This window comes from Manis javanica, chromosome 2, assembly GCF_040802235.1.
Source record: "Manis javanica isolate MJ-LG chromosome 2, MJ_LKY, whole genome shotgun sequence".
NCBI lineage: Eukaryota > Metazoa > Chordata > Mammalia > Pholidota > Manidae > Manis > Manis javanica.
The window spans coordinates 104496116-104515043 of NC_133157.1; the positions used below are offsets into that span (position 1 = coordinate 104496116).

General features: G+C 38.7%; 1 protein-coding gene across 5 annotated transcripts in view; it reads left to right on the forward strand.

Annotated features, from left to right (window-relative positions):
- The window catches only part of ODAD2 (outer dynein arm docking complex subunit 2), a 185109-nt gene that overhangs the window by 40685 nt on the left and 125496 nt on the right, over window positions 1-18928 (forward strand). For all 5 annotated transcript variants that reach the window (XM_073229029.1, XM_073229027.1, XM_073229030.1 and 2 more), the window contains 6 exons: window positions 2952-3098; window positions 3488-3697; window positions 8050-8292; window positions 8734-8844; window positions 10774-10928; window positions 11954-12196. In XM_073229029.1, coding sequence (XP_073085130.1) covers window positions 2952-3098; window positions 3488-3697; window positions 8050-8292; window positions 8734-8844; window positions 10774-10928; window positions 11954-12196 — 1109 coding nt within the window. The remainder of the gene's footprint in view (window positions 1-2951; window positions 3099-3487; window positions 3698-8049; window positions 8293-8733; window positions 8845-10773; window positions 10929-11953; window positions 12197-18928) is intronic.

An 18928-nucleotide genomic window follows, 5' to 3' on the forward strand; every position in this document is an offset into this window, starting at 1 on the left:
TAAGAAGTGGAAAAGCTTATTGGAAGCATTCTTCAAAACCCTTCAGAAGCTAGGAAAATAGTATTTGACCATATTTTCTCCAGCTCTTAAAAACCTCACAAATGCAAATACGTGATAAAATGTGAAAATAAGTATTGGCAACTAATTATATTCTCAGGGGAGATTTAATTGAAAAAATGAGCATATTTGCACTGCTTCTCCTCAGTAAGATGTTTATGGCATTTGGTCAAAGTAGAGCAAACTTTTGAAAATCTTTTGACGTAGCTGGTATTTAAAGAAAAGCAATTGGCTAACATTGGTGGCTCTGTATGTTGAATATTTTGGCTCCCCATCCTCTGGTATTCATTCTGAAAGATTTATAACCCTTTAGGGAGTGTGGTCAGTGACAAGAGTAGGACTAAATCCTGAAATGTGGAAAAACTAACTTTCTCTAATATAAAACTATTCTTAAAAAATCCCTCAAGCCTATGAATATGTTTCCAGATTTTCAGAAAAAGCTGATTTACAGAATTTTTTTTCTATAAGGATCTAACTCTCTAATGATACATGTAAATTTTCCATCCTTTGGCTTTACAACTGACCTTAGAAATAATTCAGAAAAACATAAAATCCTACCTTTTGGACATCTGCTGCAATTACATGACTTTTAAAAAATTTATGTTGATGTGTGGATAGTGAAATAAGAGCACAAATGGTGGAAATAGTCTAGAGAAAAAAATTAAGAGAACTTGAAATAGGAAACAATGGTTGTGCTGAGTGTATAAGTAGAAAATTGCTACAAAAGAAAATATAATGTGAGAATAGAGGTCAACAAGGTCTTCAGTCATGCACAACTGAGAATGTCCGGACAGTACATTCTTCTTCAGGGAGTCGGACAGGGTGGGCAGACTCTCTTGGCTTGACAAAAGCATGACATGCTGTTTGGCATCTCCTCACCTAGTCACGCTAAAGTCTGAAGCCACTGCCTACACAACTCTCTCTACCTGAAGCTCTTAGTTTGCATTTTGAGACTTTCAATGTTGGAACCCAGCTGTTCCTTCAGGTACCCCAGGGGAACTTTCTGGCTCCACTTAACCCTTTAAATTCAGAAATACAGAGGCCTGTGTAATGAATTATTTTTCTAATTTTCTCTGCTTTTCCTTTTTCTACATGACTTTCTTTAGTTATGGTTAGCATTTAGATTCTTCTTTATGGCTTACAAAATATCTGCCTTTTGTTTTTCTAAATGAGGCAGCAGAAGTGCTAGCCTAGCACTTAGGGGTCCTGTGACCCCAAAACAAGGGAATGTATGAAATTGACAGTAATGAATCGAAGATTTATTATTTTGTTTTAAAACCAACTGTAAGAAAGTTGGTAGTGTTGTTTCTCTTATTAGCAAATAAACGATACAAAGAGCTATAAGAACAAAACTTATTATTTTAAATGTCAATAATAAAATTAAGGCTTATGTCATTCTAAACTTAATCTCAAATATAGAGGACAGCTTATATTCCCCAGAAGGAAAATCACTATGAAAAACGGAAACTGTCAGTGGTGTCACCGCAGGGTTAGTGCTTCATAACATTTTTAGAGACATGGAGGGAATTTTCTGGAGAGGAGTAAGAGGAAAGGCTGAAGTCCAAACAGTTCCATCTGCACTTTTTGATCCTCATCCTTTAGTGATCCTATTTCGGTTTCTTATTTTAAAAGTAACATATTGTGTTGAATTCACAGAGGGGGTTTGCGTATGTGCATGCATGTGATAATGAAGGGCGGATGGGACAGTTGGAATATAAATTCCATTCTTTGTGCTAAGTTTATATATTCTATATATGTACATCTGTGCAGAATAGATATGGCAACAAAGTGGTGATCAGCAAATTAAAATAACCTTAATTTGTAGCTGTGTTTCCTAAAAAAAAAAAAAGGATTTATTTGAGTCCATTGGTACTATTTTGGAGTAAAAATCCAATGCTGTCTTTTATGAGCACCATTTACAGAAATAGTTTATTGTTATCTCCATTAGAAATATTGCTTTTGTGTCTTAGAAACTGTTTCAATGATTATCCTGAAACTCATATATGCCAATAGTTTTTAATAGTAATAGAAGTAATATGTATCATGCAGTGTTCTTTAGAAGATTTTTCTAAGCATTAATGATCAATCAGTAGACATTGCTTAAGAATTTTAATTTCCTGACAGGTCTGTTTCACTGACCAATTAGTACCCTTTTTTTTGAAAGCTCTAGAGTATTTTATCTTGAAGGAACAGTCCCCCACTGCTCTTCACACGTGGGGATCAGTTAAGCAGACACTGATCTGCACGTTGGGCCAGCCATTTCACTCAAGACAGAGAAACATTTTTCTCCTCCCCTCACCCACCAGGTCATCTCCAGTTCCTGACAGGATTGCGTCCTCACTCCCAACCTCACAGCCCTTATTCCACTTGATATAGATTTTTGTGTTGCCTGCTACGTGGCTTCCCTTTCTCCAGGTGGCTTCCCTTTCTCCAGGTTTTTTTTTTTTTTTTTGCCTGTTCCAGACTGTTCTATGTACATCTGTAAGAATAATTTTCAGACGTGGTTTGCACTCCATAGTACACTGCTCAAGAACTACAGGGACTGCCTATTACTTCTACATCAAACTCATTCCTCAGCCGATCTCTCAAGCCTGGCTGCTTGACTCTAATATACTACATACTGCCTAATGCTGTAGCCATTTAAAGCAGAAAGACCACCTTTAAATGTTGACTCTTAATTGGAGTAATGTTTTACAACACTCTGTAAAGCTTTTTCGTGCTTCAGCTCTAATGGTTCATTTAACAAATTATAACTCACTCAGACAACTTAAAAAAACTTAATGTGCCATGTATGGGGAGGCATATTTCCCAGTTCATGGATTCATGAACCATTTAGTAAATTTCTTTGGGAGTGTGATCTTAATCAACCTTTCTATGGCATTGCATCCTTGTAGGGAGGAAATCAGACAGCTACAGTGATTGCACTGTGTTCAATGAAGGATTTCAACTTAGCACAAGAGACCTGCCAGTTGGCAATCAAGGACGTTGGAGGCCTTGAAGTTTTAATAAATTTACTTGATACAGATGAAGTCAAATGTAAGGTGAGTGGCTTTGTCAAAGGGGTGCGGAACCCTGTCCATGCCTTCTCGTGATTCTCTTCATGGTGCTGTGTCTGCTACTCTTCTGCTGTTGCCTCATCTGCTGCTGTTACTGAAAACCTGCCACTTCCACTGTTTGCCGCTCTTCTCGCCTCTCCGCTTTCCTTATTTCTCATCAGCTCTTTTCCAGTATATGTGCTGCTTAAAGATGAAAGTTTGCTTACATAACTGAAGGAAACTATGGAGGATATGTGTAATACCTGGGAAGAGAAACTATTTCTTTAAAAAACTTAATTGGGGAAGGATTTTAGGTAGACTTGGAATTTTTAAAAATATATAGCCTCCGTTATGCATTAAACACTCATGCACCTGTAACTTCTTTTCTCATTTAGATTGGTTCATTAAAAATCCTGAAGGAAATCAGTCATAATCCTCAAATCAGACGTAATATTGTTGACCTTGGTGGCTTACCAATTATGGTTAATATACTTGATTCTCCACATAAGAGTCTGAAATGTTTGGCGGCTGAGACAATTGCGAACGTTGCCAAGTTGAGAAGAGCCCGGCGAGTGGTGAGACACCACGGGGGTGTCACCAAACTGGTGAGTGCCACCGGCTGCGTCCTTGGCACAGCGCTGCCGCCAGCACATCTACTCCCGGCTGCCTTCGTGGTTTCTCCCGGACATAAACTAACCATAGCGGGTGTTCTGGGAATCTTCTTTTTGTATAACCTGTCCTTAAAAGTTATTTTTGTACATCTGCATTAGCAGTGACCAAGAAGCCGTTCAACTTCATTTTTCAAAGAAACAGACATTTTAGATGTAACCTGAGGCACTGATACAGAGGCATTCGTGTGTGTGTGTGTGTGTGTGTGTGTGCAGTGTCAGTAGGGGGTGGGTCCTGCGCAGCGGAGGTGGTCTGGTGACCTGCGTCCTCTGATGTGGCGACCTCACCGCGAGGACTGTCCCCCAAGGGCACGGAGATGCGGATGCGTGTTCCTCCCCCTGCCACAGGAGTGGCGACTGAAAACGGTGGGATTACAATATGAGATCAAATAGTTTGCAGTATATCTGTGAGAAATGGGTATAGTCAGCTATCAGTACTATGTTTTGGAGGTCTATTTGGTAATGAGGATTAAATGTTAATTTTATATAAAACCATAATAGGTTTAAAAACTGATGATACCTATGATCCCAATTTTTAACCTACCTAGCAAGTGTAGAGAAATACTTGAAATAAATACACAGAATTGTTTGCAGAGGTTTTCTCTGATATGGTTACCAATTTTTCTTCCCATTTTTCTACATTTGCCAATTTGTTGTATAACTATTACTTTTATAATAAAATATGGTTATATAAATAACTATCACTGAGCGAGAAAAGTAAGCATTCTGCTCAACACTTGGCACAGCAGGGTAATGAAGTACAATATGGAAATGCATTTCCATCCTCCTTAGTGTGGGTCAATAGCTCTTGTGTCTCTCCCACAGCTTTTATTGCTGGATTGCTTTCACTTCTGTACTTTCAGTACCTTATGATGAGAGACACATCTAATTATTCTTAGTGTCATCCACAGCACACCAGCCCAGTGCCTTGCACATATAAAGAGTCAATAAATCATCTATTGAATTAAATGGATTTCATGTGAATACATATACAGTGAGCTGTGTTCTGAATTTACTAAAAGAGGTTCTGTGCACACGTGTTCCTTGATTTACAAATTGTAAGTTAAGGCTGTTGTCAACCAGAAATGCATTTAATGCACCTACCCTACCAGCCATCATAGCTTAGCCTGGCCTACCTTAAATGTGCCTAAAGCACTTATATTAGCCTCCAGTTGGGCAGAATCATCTAACACAAAGCCTAACACACCGTGTTGAATATTTCATATAATTTATTGAATGCTGCACTGAGAGTGAACAACAGAATGGTTGTGTGGGTATAGAATGGTTGTCAGCATCTTGGTTTTCACCCTGTGATCGTGTGGCTGGGAGCTGCAGCTCACTGCTGCTGCCCAGCATCCTAACAGAGGATTGTACGCTTACCACTAGCTGGGGAACAGATCAAAATTTGAAATTCAAAGTACAGTTCTACTGAATGCCTGCTGTTTTTACACCAACAAAAAGTAAAAAAAAGCAGAAGCTGGACCATTGTGAGTCAGGGACTGTCTGTATACACTTGCAGTCTGTAGAGCACTATAACATGTAATTGTTTGTTTCTAAAATAACATGGATTTATGGCTGGATAGAATAGATGGTTAACTATGTAGTGAAACAAATATGGCAGAATGTTAATTACAGAATCTGGGTGGTGGAAATATGATATTTGCTGTATATACAACTGCTATACAAATTCTTTCAACTTTTGTGTATGTATGGAAAATTTCACAATAAAACATCAGGGGAAAAGTAATTATTACAATGATCATCATTCTGCTTAAATAATGGAATCATATGTAGGCTGATAGGCTGCCCACTGAAACTACTCCCATTAAATTATATGAATGATGGAACATAAAGCTAAAGCTTTCATGTGAGTCTTACGTATCATGTTTGGGGACCTAGAATTAGAACAGTTGCACCAACTGCATCAAGACAATGACACACATTTTAATACTTAATATAATTTTAAATGACAGCTAAATTAGGAATAGGAAAGGCCAACAGTGGAGAAACCAGTAATAGACTTGTAATTGCTGGGATGAGAATCCATCTGCCAAGGATGAGGACTGAGGATCCAGTTTTGGTGTGCTCAATCTGCAAGTAGGTGACATACAAGCCAGAGTTTTCAGCTAAAACTGAAAATGAAGGAGCTCACTCAATACAAAGAGGAAGCAATAGGCTGGCTATGACATCAGAGCAAGGGGACTGAGGTCAAGATCAGAACAGGCAGGCGACCCTGGCCACAGAAGGGTTTGAGCACCCAATGGAAGTCAGTCTCTGGAGAGCCACACTTGACCAAAGACTGGGCAAAAGATGTAAGTCTCACGAGCAGGGAGAATGAACCAGGCAGAGAAATACTATAAATGTAGTGCTGTTAGTCCTATGGCTAGTTTCCATGTGTGTCTTTATGTAATGTACTTGACCCTTTCACTGAAAACCATTTCAAACATTTTTGAAATGTTTGTCAGGTACAGACCTAGGTGGTGGGAATATAAATATAAATATAAATATAAATATAAATATAAATATAAATAAATATAAATATAAATATAAATATAAATATAAATATAAATATAAATATAAATATAAATATAAATATAAATATAAATATAAATATAAATATAAATATAAATATAAATATAAATATAAATATATATATAAATATAAATATAAATATAAATATAAATATAAATATAAATATAAATATAAATATAAATATAAATATAAATATAAATATAAATATAAATATAAATATAAATATAAATATAAATATAAATATAAATATAAATATAAATATAAATAAATATAAATATAAATATAAATATAAATATAAATATAAATATAAATATAAATATAAATATAAATATATCCAAATATAAACATAAACATATGTGCCTGACTACAGTGATGTCACAGTCTTATGGTACTAGGGATATAGGGGAAAGCAGGGATATAGGCAGAAATATCAGTGTAATGGTGAGTTTAAGTATTTCATGGAGTCATTACTGGCAATAGTGGAGGAACAAAGGAGGGAGTCATCAGTTGACTCTAGTTGAAGGAGTAGGTCAAGAAAGGATGGAGAGAGGCGATGTTGCCTTTGCTGAGTCTTGAAAGGTGAGGAGGGATTTGTCATGCAGACACACCAGGAAAGGTCATTTCAGGAAGTGGCACTGTGTTGGTAAAGGCCCAGAGCTGGGAGACACACATCGAGTGTTTGGAAAGCATGAGTGGTTTACCGTGGCCAGACCTCAGCTGAGATGGGCTGAGTAGTGAGAGATGAAGGTAGAGGACCATGGTGATCACACACAGCATTTTCCAACATGCTAAGAACTTTGGACTTTATACAGATAATGAGGAAATAACTGTAAAAGACATACTTTTAAGCTGTCTGCTCTGTGTTCAATCCTGTTGTCTAGAGCTTCTTCCCTTCATTGTCACCCCATCCCTTGGAGGTACTTGAAAGCCATGTAAATATTTCTTGCCCCCTGTCCTTCTTGGGCTGTAACTGATTAGACCAGCGGTGTCCACCTAACTCATTCCAGTCCTACTGGATCTCTCTCCCAAGAATTTGGAATTAGGAATCAGAGACTATGCTTAGTCTGTTCTACTTACTCCCTCTAAATTTAGAATTGGTGGTCATGATTATGTGGACAGTGTCCATGGTATCTGGCCTGCAGAGAGGGAATAATGGAGTAGACATGCATAGGATGAACATGTGGCTTCATTTCCTCCAGGGGGCACCTGGATGTACTGATGTATTTATATAAATTGCCTTCCCTTAAGGTCTTCAGTGACTCTTTAAGTTATGGCAAAGAAAAGAAAGGATCCTGAAAGCTGTGCCATTTGGTTAGGCTGGTTTCTGTAGCACAGGCAGAGGGCTATGTCCTCCAAGGAGGTGTCATGGTTTTAAGAATGTGTAGGCCATTCAGTTCTCATTAGAAAGTTCTATTCTAATGGCTTCAGGGAGCTAGCTAGTTTCTGAGATACCAGGCTGAGTATGTGGTTTACACATCATACTAATGTAAATGTTAGAACCTTATTATGAAAATACCATCTTGGTGGAATGACGTTTCTTGTGGGAAGGAAATGTAATAGCTCCCAAATCTGTAGGAAAGTGTTTTCAAGGGTTTTGTTTCTTTGCTTTCACTGACTGCTGTGTTGTATGAAATTTTTTAAAGTATTCTTATTTCTGATGGAGGTGAGCTTGACAGTAGCAACCCTGGAAGCTACTGCAGAACATGCTGTTTTATTTTAAAGATTCCCACGTACATTGTATCTATGTATTCTTGTAGGTCACTCTACTCGACTGCGCACAGAATTCAACAGAACCTGCCCAGTCGAGTCTGTATGAGGCCAGAGATGTGGAAGTAGCTCGCTGTGGGGCGTTGGCACTGTGGAGCTGCAGTAAGAGTCATGCCAATAAAGAAGCTATTCTCAAAGCTGGGGGTATTCCATTGTTGGCTTGTTTACTGAAGACTTCTCACGAGAACATGTTGATTCCGGTGGTGGGGACACTGCAGGAATGTGCATCAGAGGTACTCAAGTCAGCTCTGTTTCCCTTGACTTTCCTTAGTTGAAAACTAATTGTTAAGGTTAATTTTCTTATTTAAAAAATCAGCATTCTATTAGAAAAAGAAAGTCAAGCTAACGGAACATGAATTAAATTGGTAGCTGTGTGATGTATTTTTGAAACTGTTGACTAAATTCTCTTATTGTTACATAGTTATGTTGACCTTGACTTTATTGTTTATTTACTAGGAAAGTTTGTTAATATACTTTTATATAATAATATATATAACAATATAATTATAAAATAATAATTATTAATAAATGTAAATACTCATGTTCATACATTACACACACATGTGTAATGTGTGGGAAGGAAATGTAAAAGCTCCCAAATCTGTAGGAAAGTGTTTTCAAGGGTTTTGTTCCTTTGCTTTCACTGACTGCTGCATTCAAATTTATATTTCTAGAAAAACTACCGAGCTGCAATCAAAGCAGAAAGAATAATTGAAAATCTAGTAAAGAACCTAAATAGTGAGAATGAGCAACTGCAAGAGCACTGTGCCATGGCCATCTACCAGGTACCGTGGGCTCTGCGGCCAGCTGTGGTGTTCTTCAAGAAGTTTAAGGCAGGGTTTCTAAACAGGAGCTTTCGTTCTCTGGGGATGGGACTCAGGAATGTGCATTTTAACAAGAACCCCAAAGGATTTTCATGCACACATGGGTCTGAGAATTAGCACACACTGTCCAATACTAATAACAGATACCCATATACATGACAGAGAAACCTGCTCCAACAGGTCTTAATTATGTACATTTCTAGAAGGGACTTATATATCTTTGTCTGCTAAAAAGAGAAACTTAGTATAAAATAGCTAAATTATATGTACATGGTACCTCTGTACTGCTTTTCATATATGCTATTCAAACACAATGGTCTTGGGTCATTTATCTCCTACAAAGACAAGATGGATGAATGAATACGTGCATGATTGTGTGTACCCCTGTTTTATCTTCTTATTAATTTACTTATTGAATCTTCATTAACTTTTTGTGGGTCATAAATTTCATAGCATACTGCAAAATAGATTAGAATGGTAAATGGGAAGAAGAGATGGCCTTGACAAATTAGGATATGGCTGGTTCCTGGCCATACCAACTTCTGCCTAATCGAAGTAAATTTCCTAGAGGAATGCATTTTAAATGTTCAAAGTGAGAGTGCACCCAAAAGATAGTATCAGAGAAGAGGCTTATGTCAGCAGAGGATTATTTTAGTTTGCTAGGGCTGCCATGACAAAGCACCACACCCTAGGTGGTCTAAACAGGAACTTGCGGCCTTATAGTTCTGGAGGCTAAAACACTGAGATGGATGTGTTGACAGAACTGGTCTCCTCCTTGGTCTTTCCAGAGAACTGCCTCCTGGGCTTGCAGAAGGCCGCCTTCATGTTCATGCGTCATTCTCCTGTCTACACATGGGCCTTCCTCTGTATCCTGATACCTTCTTCTTATAAGAATGCCAGTCATACTGGAGTAGACACCCCCCTCAATGACCTTATTTAACCTTAATTACCTCTTCAAAGACCCCGTCTTCAAATACTGTCACCTTCTGGTACAGGGTTTAGATCTTCAACAAGTGAGTTTTGAGGGGACACAACTCAGCTCATAATAAGGATAAATAGGTTTGATTTGTATATATGCCTCATATGCATAACCATTAAGGGACAGTTAGAATAGTGACTAAATTTTTAAAGTTGCAAATGAACCAGAACCAAAAGTCACAAATAGAAGATAAACGTGGTGGGTGCCTTGTGGATGAGGATTTCTTCTAGTGGCCCTCACGGATGTTGCATGATATGCATCTGTATCACATGGCCTCAGAGACCAACTGTATGCCTAGAAGACTAGCAAACCCATACCTAAGTGACCATCTTTTGGCTCTATAACATGAGGAGGATGATCAGTTGGGAACATCTAAGAAGTACATATTTATTTCAGGGGCTGGCACAATCCCATGGATAGACATTTTTTAATAAAACATCTGTTGTTATTGATATAACCCACTGCTCTGGACATCGAAACTCTTAGGGAAATTTCCTCATCTCTTAGGCTTTGGGGTTATTGAAAATCTGAATCCCTATCATCTATCTTCTATGTTTTCCGAAGACTCTGGGTTGCCTCACTGCAGAAATGCTGCACCCATCATTCGGCATTCTAAGTTTCTTACTGACCTCTGCCTCTGTCTTGGCAGAAGCACAGGCTACCTCAAAACTGGCTTGGGAGAACTGCCAAGTATGTAGAAACTGCTAAACGCTGCCAAAACCATGTAAGGGAAGAAAGACACTGTCAGATAGCTGCCAGTAGAGAGAAGAATTATATTTTACTTGGAGGCTCCTTTAGAAAATGATACTTTGAAAAGAAGTTTCATAGTTACTAGAATGGCAGCCTCTTTAGCAATCACTGAAAGCTTAACGTGCCTGGTCACTGACAGCCTGATTTGACTTTTTGTGTAGTGTGCTGAAGATGAGGAAACCCGCGACCTGGTCAGGCTGCACAGAGGACTTAAGCCCCTGGCCAGTCTGCTCAATAACACCGACAACAAGAAACGGCTGGCTGCTGTCACAGGGGCAATATGGAAATGTTCCATCAGCAAGGAGAATGTGACCAAGTAAGAGAAGGCATTCCATATTCTGTAGTAAAAATATGGCCACTGAGCACATTCTTATAATTTAATGCTATTTTAACAAAGAGTCAATTTGAATGCCACTCCTGTTAATTTTCATAGGCGTACATTCTGGACTAAGCTGGCAGAATTAAGAGAGTTTTAGAAATGAAAGCCCCCCTACTTCCCACTCCACCCCCTGGCAATGGTTTTCTGTCGCTCAGTAGGGATAAGAGGCTTGCTAACAATCTGTCTGTGCAAATGGACTGTTTTGCTTATGGGCATCCATTTTAATGAGAAATATCTCTGATATTTCCTAAAAAGACCTACCAACACGAGGGGATGAATTTCCCCCTGAGTCTTTAGAGATGGAAGTGGTTCTTTTCTCTTCCTTTTCTAAAGGTAAACAAGATGAGTCAGCTAAATACCAGCTAAATAGTTAATCCTAAAGAGTAGCCATTTTCAAATAAGATTGCATTGAATTATAAAGTATTTGTAAACTTTATGACCACTTGATTTATTTTAATCTTCAAATGTATCCCTTCATCTCACACTCTGATGGATGTTCTGAGGCAGCTCCTCCTCATCTCAGTATGGTGATTTTCTTTTAACCAGAAGTTCACATCCTATTTAATACAAAATTGGCTTATTTGCTCTGTTTATGTAAAATAGTCCCTGTAACATGGGGGAAGACCCTTAACATAGTGGAATCCTTGATGCCCAGATATGGGAGAAGTTATAGTTGTTTTAGAGGCTGTACAGTATAGTGGTCAAAGGCACAGATGGCTAGATGCAGATGTCGACTTCACTATTTATGAAGCTTCAGATTAGCTTTCTGAAAATGGGGATTATAATAGTATGCACAGCATAAGGGTTCTGTAAGGATTGAATAAGCATATAGTTGGCATTTAGTTATTTTTGGCTGTTAATATTATTACTATTAATATTACTCTCAGCTAACATGATACCAAAAGTAAAACTATTTCCCTCTCTCCCTTCCATCCTCCCTCTTTTTCTTGTGATGAACTTAGGTTTCGGGAATACAAAGCCATTGAAACCTTGGTGGGACTTTTAACTGACCAACCTGAAGAAGTACTTGTGAATGTGGTTGGTGCATTGGGAGAATGCTGCCAGGAATATGAAAACCGAGTCCTTATCCGGAAGTGTGGTGGCATCCAACCACTTGTGAACCTCCTCGTTGGCATAAACCAAGCTCTTCTTGTCAATGTCACAAAAGCAGTTGGCGCTTGTGCAGCAGAACCTGAAAGTATGATGTAAGTGGCCCTGGACACAGACAGATTTTAAGAGTGTTGGGGAAAACACTTGAATAGTCATGGAAGAGCATCATCAGTTAGAATTGGTAATGCAAGAATAATGAAAAAGTAGTAAGTATTCACACATGAATAACCACAAAGTTACCAAATCATGACTCACAGAGTCAAATTGTTCTCTCGGATGATCTGGAGGACTGAGGCTAGGCATACCCAGAGGACTTAACATTCCCAGTAATCAATGCAGGAACCTTAATACAAGTAACCAAATTTTTCTTTGCCTTCTGGGATAGAATTCTCTATCTAGCTGAGGTCTTAGGTAGGCCTAGGCAGCATTCTCACAGCATCCTCCTTGTCTCTCAATGCAATGCAGCAAACATATTTTGAATATGTAACAACAGCTGTGAACTGATGATAGGAAGAGACAATGGATTTTTTTTAACTATGATCTTGGTCCTTGAGCAGATTCTCATCTAATCAGGAAGAAAAGAGTTAAATGTGGTACAATTTAAGAAAAATAGCAAGATTATATAGAGATTTTATATATGAGTCCAGAAAGGGAGGAACCCATGTGGGTCAAAGCTGTATTAGGTTCTCCAGAGAATCAGGACCGAAGGTCTGTGTTTAGAGAGAGAGGGTGAAAGATAGATTTATTTCAAGGAAGTGGCTCCTATGGTTGTGGAGGCTTGGCAAATTCAAATTCTGGTGGGCAGAGTCTTAGGGAAGAGTTGTGGTTTGAGTTCAAAGACAGTCTGCTGGCAGAATTCCTTCTTGCTCAGGGAGGTCAGTCTTTGTTCTAGTAAGGCTTTCAACTGATGGGATGAGGCCCACCAACATTATGGAAGACAATCTGCATTATTCATAGTCCACCAATTTAAATGTTAATCTCATCTAAAATAAACACCTTCACAGAAATATGCAGAATAATATTTGACCAAATATCTGGGCATACCCTTAGCCCAGGCAAGTTGATGCATAAAACATAATCATTATACATCTACCCTTTGTCAACTTGATACTCATACATATCTCCTTAAGTCATACTTAATCTCTGGATAAAGACAATCACAAGGTCATACTTCTACCTAACTCTATACAACTATCCTACATACAACCAAAAATGCACTAACTCTTTTCCCTGAAGAGGAAACAAAGTTCTTGAGTGGTATTTCCTCTTCTCTTTGATATCTCATAACTCAAATACTATGATTTATGTGAATATGAATTTATGAATATGTGAAGTTAACAATATTTGAAAACTATGATATAAAGTCAATTCATCTCGTGTAACATGATAAGAGGATAATAGAAGGAAGACAAAGGGATACACACACATTCATAACAAAATAAGGAAGGAATACTCATAACTATTACAACCTGCATTTCTGTGGCCACATGGTTGTAGCTAGTAGTTGTAATTACTGTATTTCATTACCCATTTTGTATTCCTTTTGCCCTCAGCAAGTACTTTAGCTGGCTGTGGATCTCTACCTGTACAGGGAACAAAACCTTCATTCCTGAAGGGTCTGGGCCATTAGTAATCCTGCCTGAATTAGGTTATTGCAGTTTTCCATTGACTTTAATCACAGGGCATGGCTGTGCTTAACAGATGTCCTAAAGGACCTCTTGTATTTCAGACATACTATTTCTTACCTCCTTGTACTATAGCAGTCCAAATTCCCCTTGGTATTCAGTCCCCTCAGCCAGTATTAACTCCCTTTTTGCCTGTTTATTCAGAGACATAAGGAGCTCAAAGTGGCCCAGTGACAGTCTTCACTTCCAGTTAGATGGAATCATGTCTCTTGGGGAAGCATTCTTCCCTTTGGAACTAAGACCTCTAGACCAGCAGAGCATAAGGTCACAGGGATAGGAAGCAAACATTTTGCTAGTGGGTCGCTAGGGTTAACTGTGTGGTATCACTCCCATTTCCATACATTGATTCCTGGACCCATCCATCCAGGCTATGGGAGAAATAGCACCATATTGTTTGCAGCTAGATAGCTCTATTGGCCTATCCTGTAGACTGTCAGAGAGCTGATAATCTTCATTCATTTATCCCACCTCTGCCCACTTCAGTAAGATGACAGCATTTCTGCTCAGGCTTGTTGATTGGATCCATGAGTCACACCTGTAATTTCTTTATCATGTGACTGCCCAGCCACACCCTTGGTATTCTCTCCAGAACATATTTTCTCATTTTTTTTTGCAATATGGATAGGTTGAAATTCTTCCAGATTTTCAAGTTATGGTTCCTTTTTTTTTTAGAAGAGCAAATGAGAGGCTTTTATTTAGAGATAAAGTGAGAGAACAGAGCTCCTGGCTCAGGCCAGGAGGGGACAAGAAAGTCCCCTATGGTTCCTTTTTGTTTAACAGTTCCTTCTTTGATTTATGTGTCTCCTCTTGCATTTTATTGTAAGTAGTAAGAAGAAACCAGGCCACACCTTCAACACTTTTCTTAAAAATCTCTTCTTCTAAGTGTCCAAATTGATGACTCAGAAGTTCTGCTAGAACACAGTTCAGCCAAGTTCTTTGCTACTTTGTAACAAGGATCACCTCTCCTCCAGTTCCAGTGAGCAACTCCTCACTTCCACCCAGGATTACCTTGAGCACCCACATTTCCATCAGCAGTCTATGCAAGGAAATCAAAGCTTTGTCTAACATGCACCTCCAGCTCTTCTGGCCTCTACCCATTACCCAATTCCAAAGCCACTTCCACATTGTTAGGTATTTGTTATAAGCAGAACTTTCCAGGACAAAAAGTCTATTAGTTTGGTGGGGCTCCATAACAAAATATCACAGACTGGGGGTGCTTACACAACAGAAATGTATTTTCTCACAGTTTTGGAGGTTGGAAGTCCAAGATCAAGGTGCTATCAGGGCTGGTTTCTCCAAAGCTCTCTTGGCTTGCATATGGCTTCCCTCTTGCTGCCTTCTGTGATTGTCCCTTTGTGCAGGTATGCGCCTAGCGTCTTCCTCTGTGTCCTAATCTCTTTTTATAAGGACAGCAGTCAGACTGGATTAAGGCTCACCCTAAGGACCCCATTTGAATTTAACCACTTCTTTAAAGGCCATATCTCCAAATACAGGCACATTTTAGTGCTGTATAGAGGACTTTAACATATGAACATATGGGGGACACAATTCAGTCCATAGCAATTGTCATATTGAGTTCTCCAGATGAGGTGAGTTAAGTGTACATTTCATGAATAAAACCTATTTGAATGGGTGGAAGAGTAGGGAAGCATTGCTGAGGGACACATGAATAGTGATCTGAGCAATGAGACAGCTTGCAAAAAATGCAAAGGCCAATCTGAGGATGAGGAAAGCAGAAGACAGAGTCAACAAATAAGATAAGGCCAAGCAAAGGGGAAACCTAGGTGGCTTATTTATCTTCCTGAAGTCTCAGTAATACCCCTTCCTGTAGTTATGTGGACATTTAGCCTAGCAGGTGCCATGGAGGAGACCAGTCTCCATTCTGCCTCACTAGTCCTGTACGAAGGCAGAGTATGGGAGAGAAGTTTCCATCCAGTCTCGATAACCTGGCCCTACCCCAGCCTGAATCCTGTGACTCTCCAGATTCTATTGAGGAAAAGAGATAAGTGCCAAGTGATTCAAACAATGCTGATCAGAAGAATCTTCCAGGCATGAAGGAAATCATATAAACTTATAATATGTACTTAATAAATAGTGCAGAATTTTGTGACAGGGTAATATAAAGCTTACATATTTTAATAGGTTCATATTTTTACTTTGAGCTGTCTTTTAAATATGTATTAATATAATTCAATATTAACAATTTCTATTAATTTTATGATATTATTACATGTTAATAATTAAATATATATATCTTATATAATTTTATAGCGATTCATTCTTCATTCATTCAACTCATTCAATATCTGTGTCCAAGCAGGGCTGCTGTGTACAAGTTTACCCTGCACAACTCTAGGGGGCGCCATTCACATAGACATGCACAGAGCACCATACATCGTGTGGCCATACACTGAACCCCACCAATGTGCAGCTTACTGTCTGTTTCCCTGTTTGATCACTACGGAAGGTCTACTCCCTGTGCCTATATCTCTGGTAGTACTGTCTTCCATCTGCCCACCTTCTTGGTATCTGAAAACAAGCACTATCTGTATTCAATCATTTAGGCCATCTTCCTTCATAGGAAGTCCCAAACTCTTAATATAGCCACTAAACTTTGTAAAAGTGATTCTCATTGAACTACATGTGTGGGACACAAGTACAAACGCCTCCACGACTCCTTTTGAATTTGGTTATTGGAGCGTTAGTTACAGGTATTTCCAACACTAAGGAACACTATTGCACACGTGATAACTTTAAGTGGACAATATTGGCTGGACTTATAAAACATTTTCTAATGTTTTTATCTTTTTGAATAAAATATGGTATTCATTAGAAACTGATAACACTTGTCAGAAAGGGCTTTATATTTTTTGGATCTTTGGCTCCTCTTTATTTTTTATCTACTCAAATCTACCAACTATCGTCAATCACTTCAGAACTCTTTTGACTGTATCTCCTCCTCTCTGCTCTCGGTTAAGGTTCTGTCGTGTTTTACCTGGAGTACTGAAGTAGGTCCTATCTGATGTCACCTCTTGTGCCTCTCTTCCCTTTCCATACCTTCCTGTACGGCACTGAAATTTATTCTTCTAAACTGTTAATCTGATGATATTGTTTCCTTGGCTCAAAGAACCTTAAGTGACTTCCCAATGCTTTAAAAAACTAAACCTAAGTTTCTTAGTCCAGTACTCAAAGCTTTGCTTTCTGGCCCAATTCTACCTCTCAAGCTTCATCTTTTCACTGCAAGTGTTAATTATCTAGGTTGTATTGTGATTTGTTTATTGCATATTCACTGAACACATATTTATAAAAAATCTGTTGTGCTAGCCACTGGAGATACAGTATAACTAAAACAAAGTTCATTCTCTCCTGGAGCTCATTCTATTGTGGATGTGGGACACAGACTATAAACTCTTAAAAATGATTTCAGATAGTGTTAAGCTATGAAGAGAAGAAACAGCATGATTGAGAGAGAATGCCTGACTGGGGTCATTACTTCAGCTGGAGTAGAAAGAGGACAGACAAAGTGGAAAAGAGGAAAGCAGTCTCTGGGAGGATGTTTGAACCAAGACCTAGAAGATGGGAAAGCAGCCTGCTGGAAGGATGTATCAGGGAAGGAAGAGCAAACACAAAAGCACTTTGCTTCTAAAGCTACTCTGAGATTTTTTTTATACCTTTCATATAGATTTTATCATTGCCTGCCTTGTAAGTAGTAAGTTTTTTTAAATTTTGTTATCATTAATCTACAATTACATGCAAAACATTATGTTTACTAGGCTGCCCCCTTCACCAAGTCCCCCCCACAAACCCCATTACAGTCACTGTCCATCAGTGTAGTAAAATGCTATAGAAATACTACTTGTCTGCTCTGTGTTCCACAGCCCTCCCTATGCGCCCCCCCACATTATACATGCTAATTGAAAGGCCCCCTTTTTTTCCCCACCCTTATCCCTCCCTTCCCACCCATCCTCCCCAGTCCCTTTCCCTTTGGTAACTGTTAGTCCATCCTTGGATTCTGTGAGTCTGCTGCTGTTTTGTTCTGTCAGTTTTCCTTTGCTCTTATACTCCACATATGAGTGAAATCACTTTGTACTTGTCTTTCTCTGCCTGGCTTATTTCACTGAGCATAATACCCTCTAGCTCTATCCATGTTGTTGCAAATGGTAGGCTTTGTTTTCTTCTTATGGCTGAATAATATTCCATGGTGTATACATGTGCCACATCTTTATCCATTCATCTACTGATGGACACTTAGGTTGCTTCCATTTCTTGGCTACTGTAAATACTGCTGTGATAAACATAGGGGTGCATTGTCTTTTTCAAACTGGGCTGCTGCATTCTTAGGGTAAATTCCTAGAAGTGGAATTCCTGGGTCAAATGGTATTTCTATTTTGAGTTTTTTGAGGAACCTCCATACTGCTTTCCACAGTGGTTGAACTAATTGACATTCCTACCAGCAGTGTAGGAGGGTTCCCCTTTCTCCACAACCTCACCAATGTTTGTTATTGTTTGTCTTTTGCATGGTGGTGATCCTTACTGGTGTGAGGTGATATCTCATTGTGGTTTTAATTTGCATTTCTCTGATGACTAGTGATGTGGAGCATCTTTTCATGTGTCTGTTGGCCATCTGAATTTCTTCTTTGGAGGAACTGTCTATTCAGCTCCTTGGCCCTTTTTTAAATTGGATTATTTGCTTTTTGTTTGTTGAGGTGTGTGAGCTCTTTATATATTTTAGATGTGAACCCTTTATTGGATCTGTCATTTATGAATATATTCTCCCATACTTTAGGATGCATTCTTGTGCTATTGATGGTGTCCTTTGCTGTACAGAAGCTTTTCAGCTTGATATAGTTCCACTTGTTCATTTTTGCCTTTGTTTCCCTTGCCCAGGGAGATATGTTTATGAAGAAGTTGCTCATGTTTATGTCCGAGAGATTTTTGCCTATGTTTTTTTCTAAGAATTTTATGGTTTCATGACTTACATTCAGGTCTTTGATCCATTTGGAGTTTACTTTTGTGTATGGGGTTAGACAGTGATCCAGTTTCATTCTCTTACATGTAGCTGTCCAGTTTTGCCAGCACCATCTGTTGAAGAGACTGTTATTTCCCCATTGTATGTCCATGGCTCCTTTATCAAATATTAAT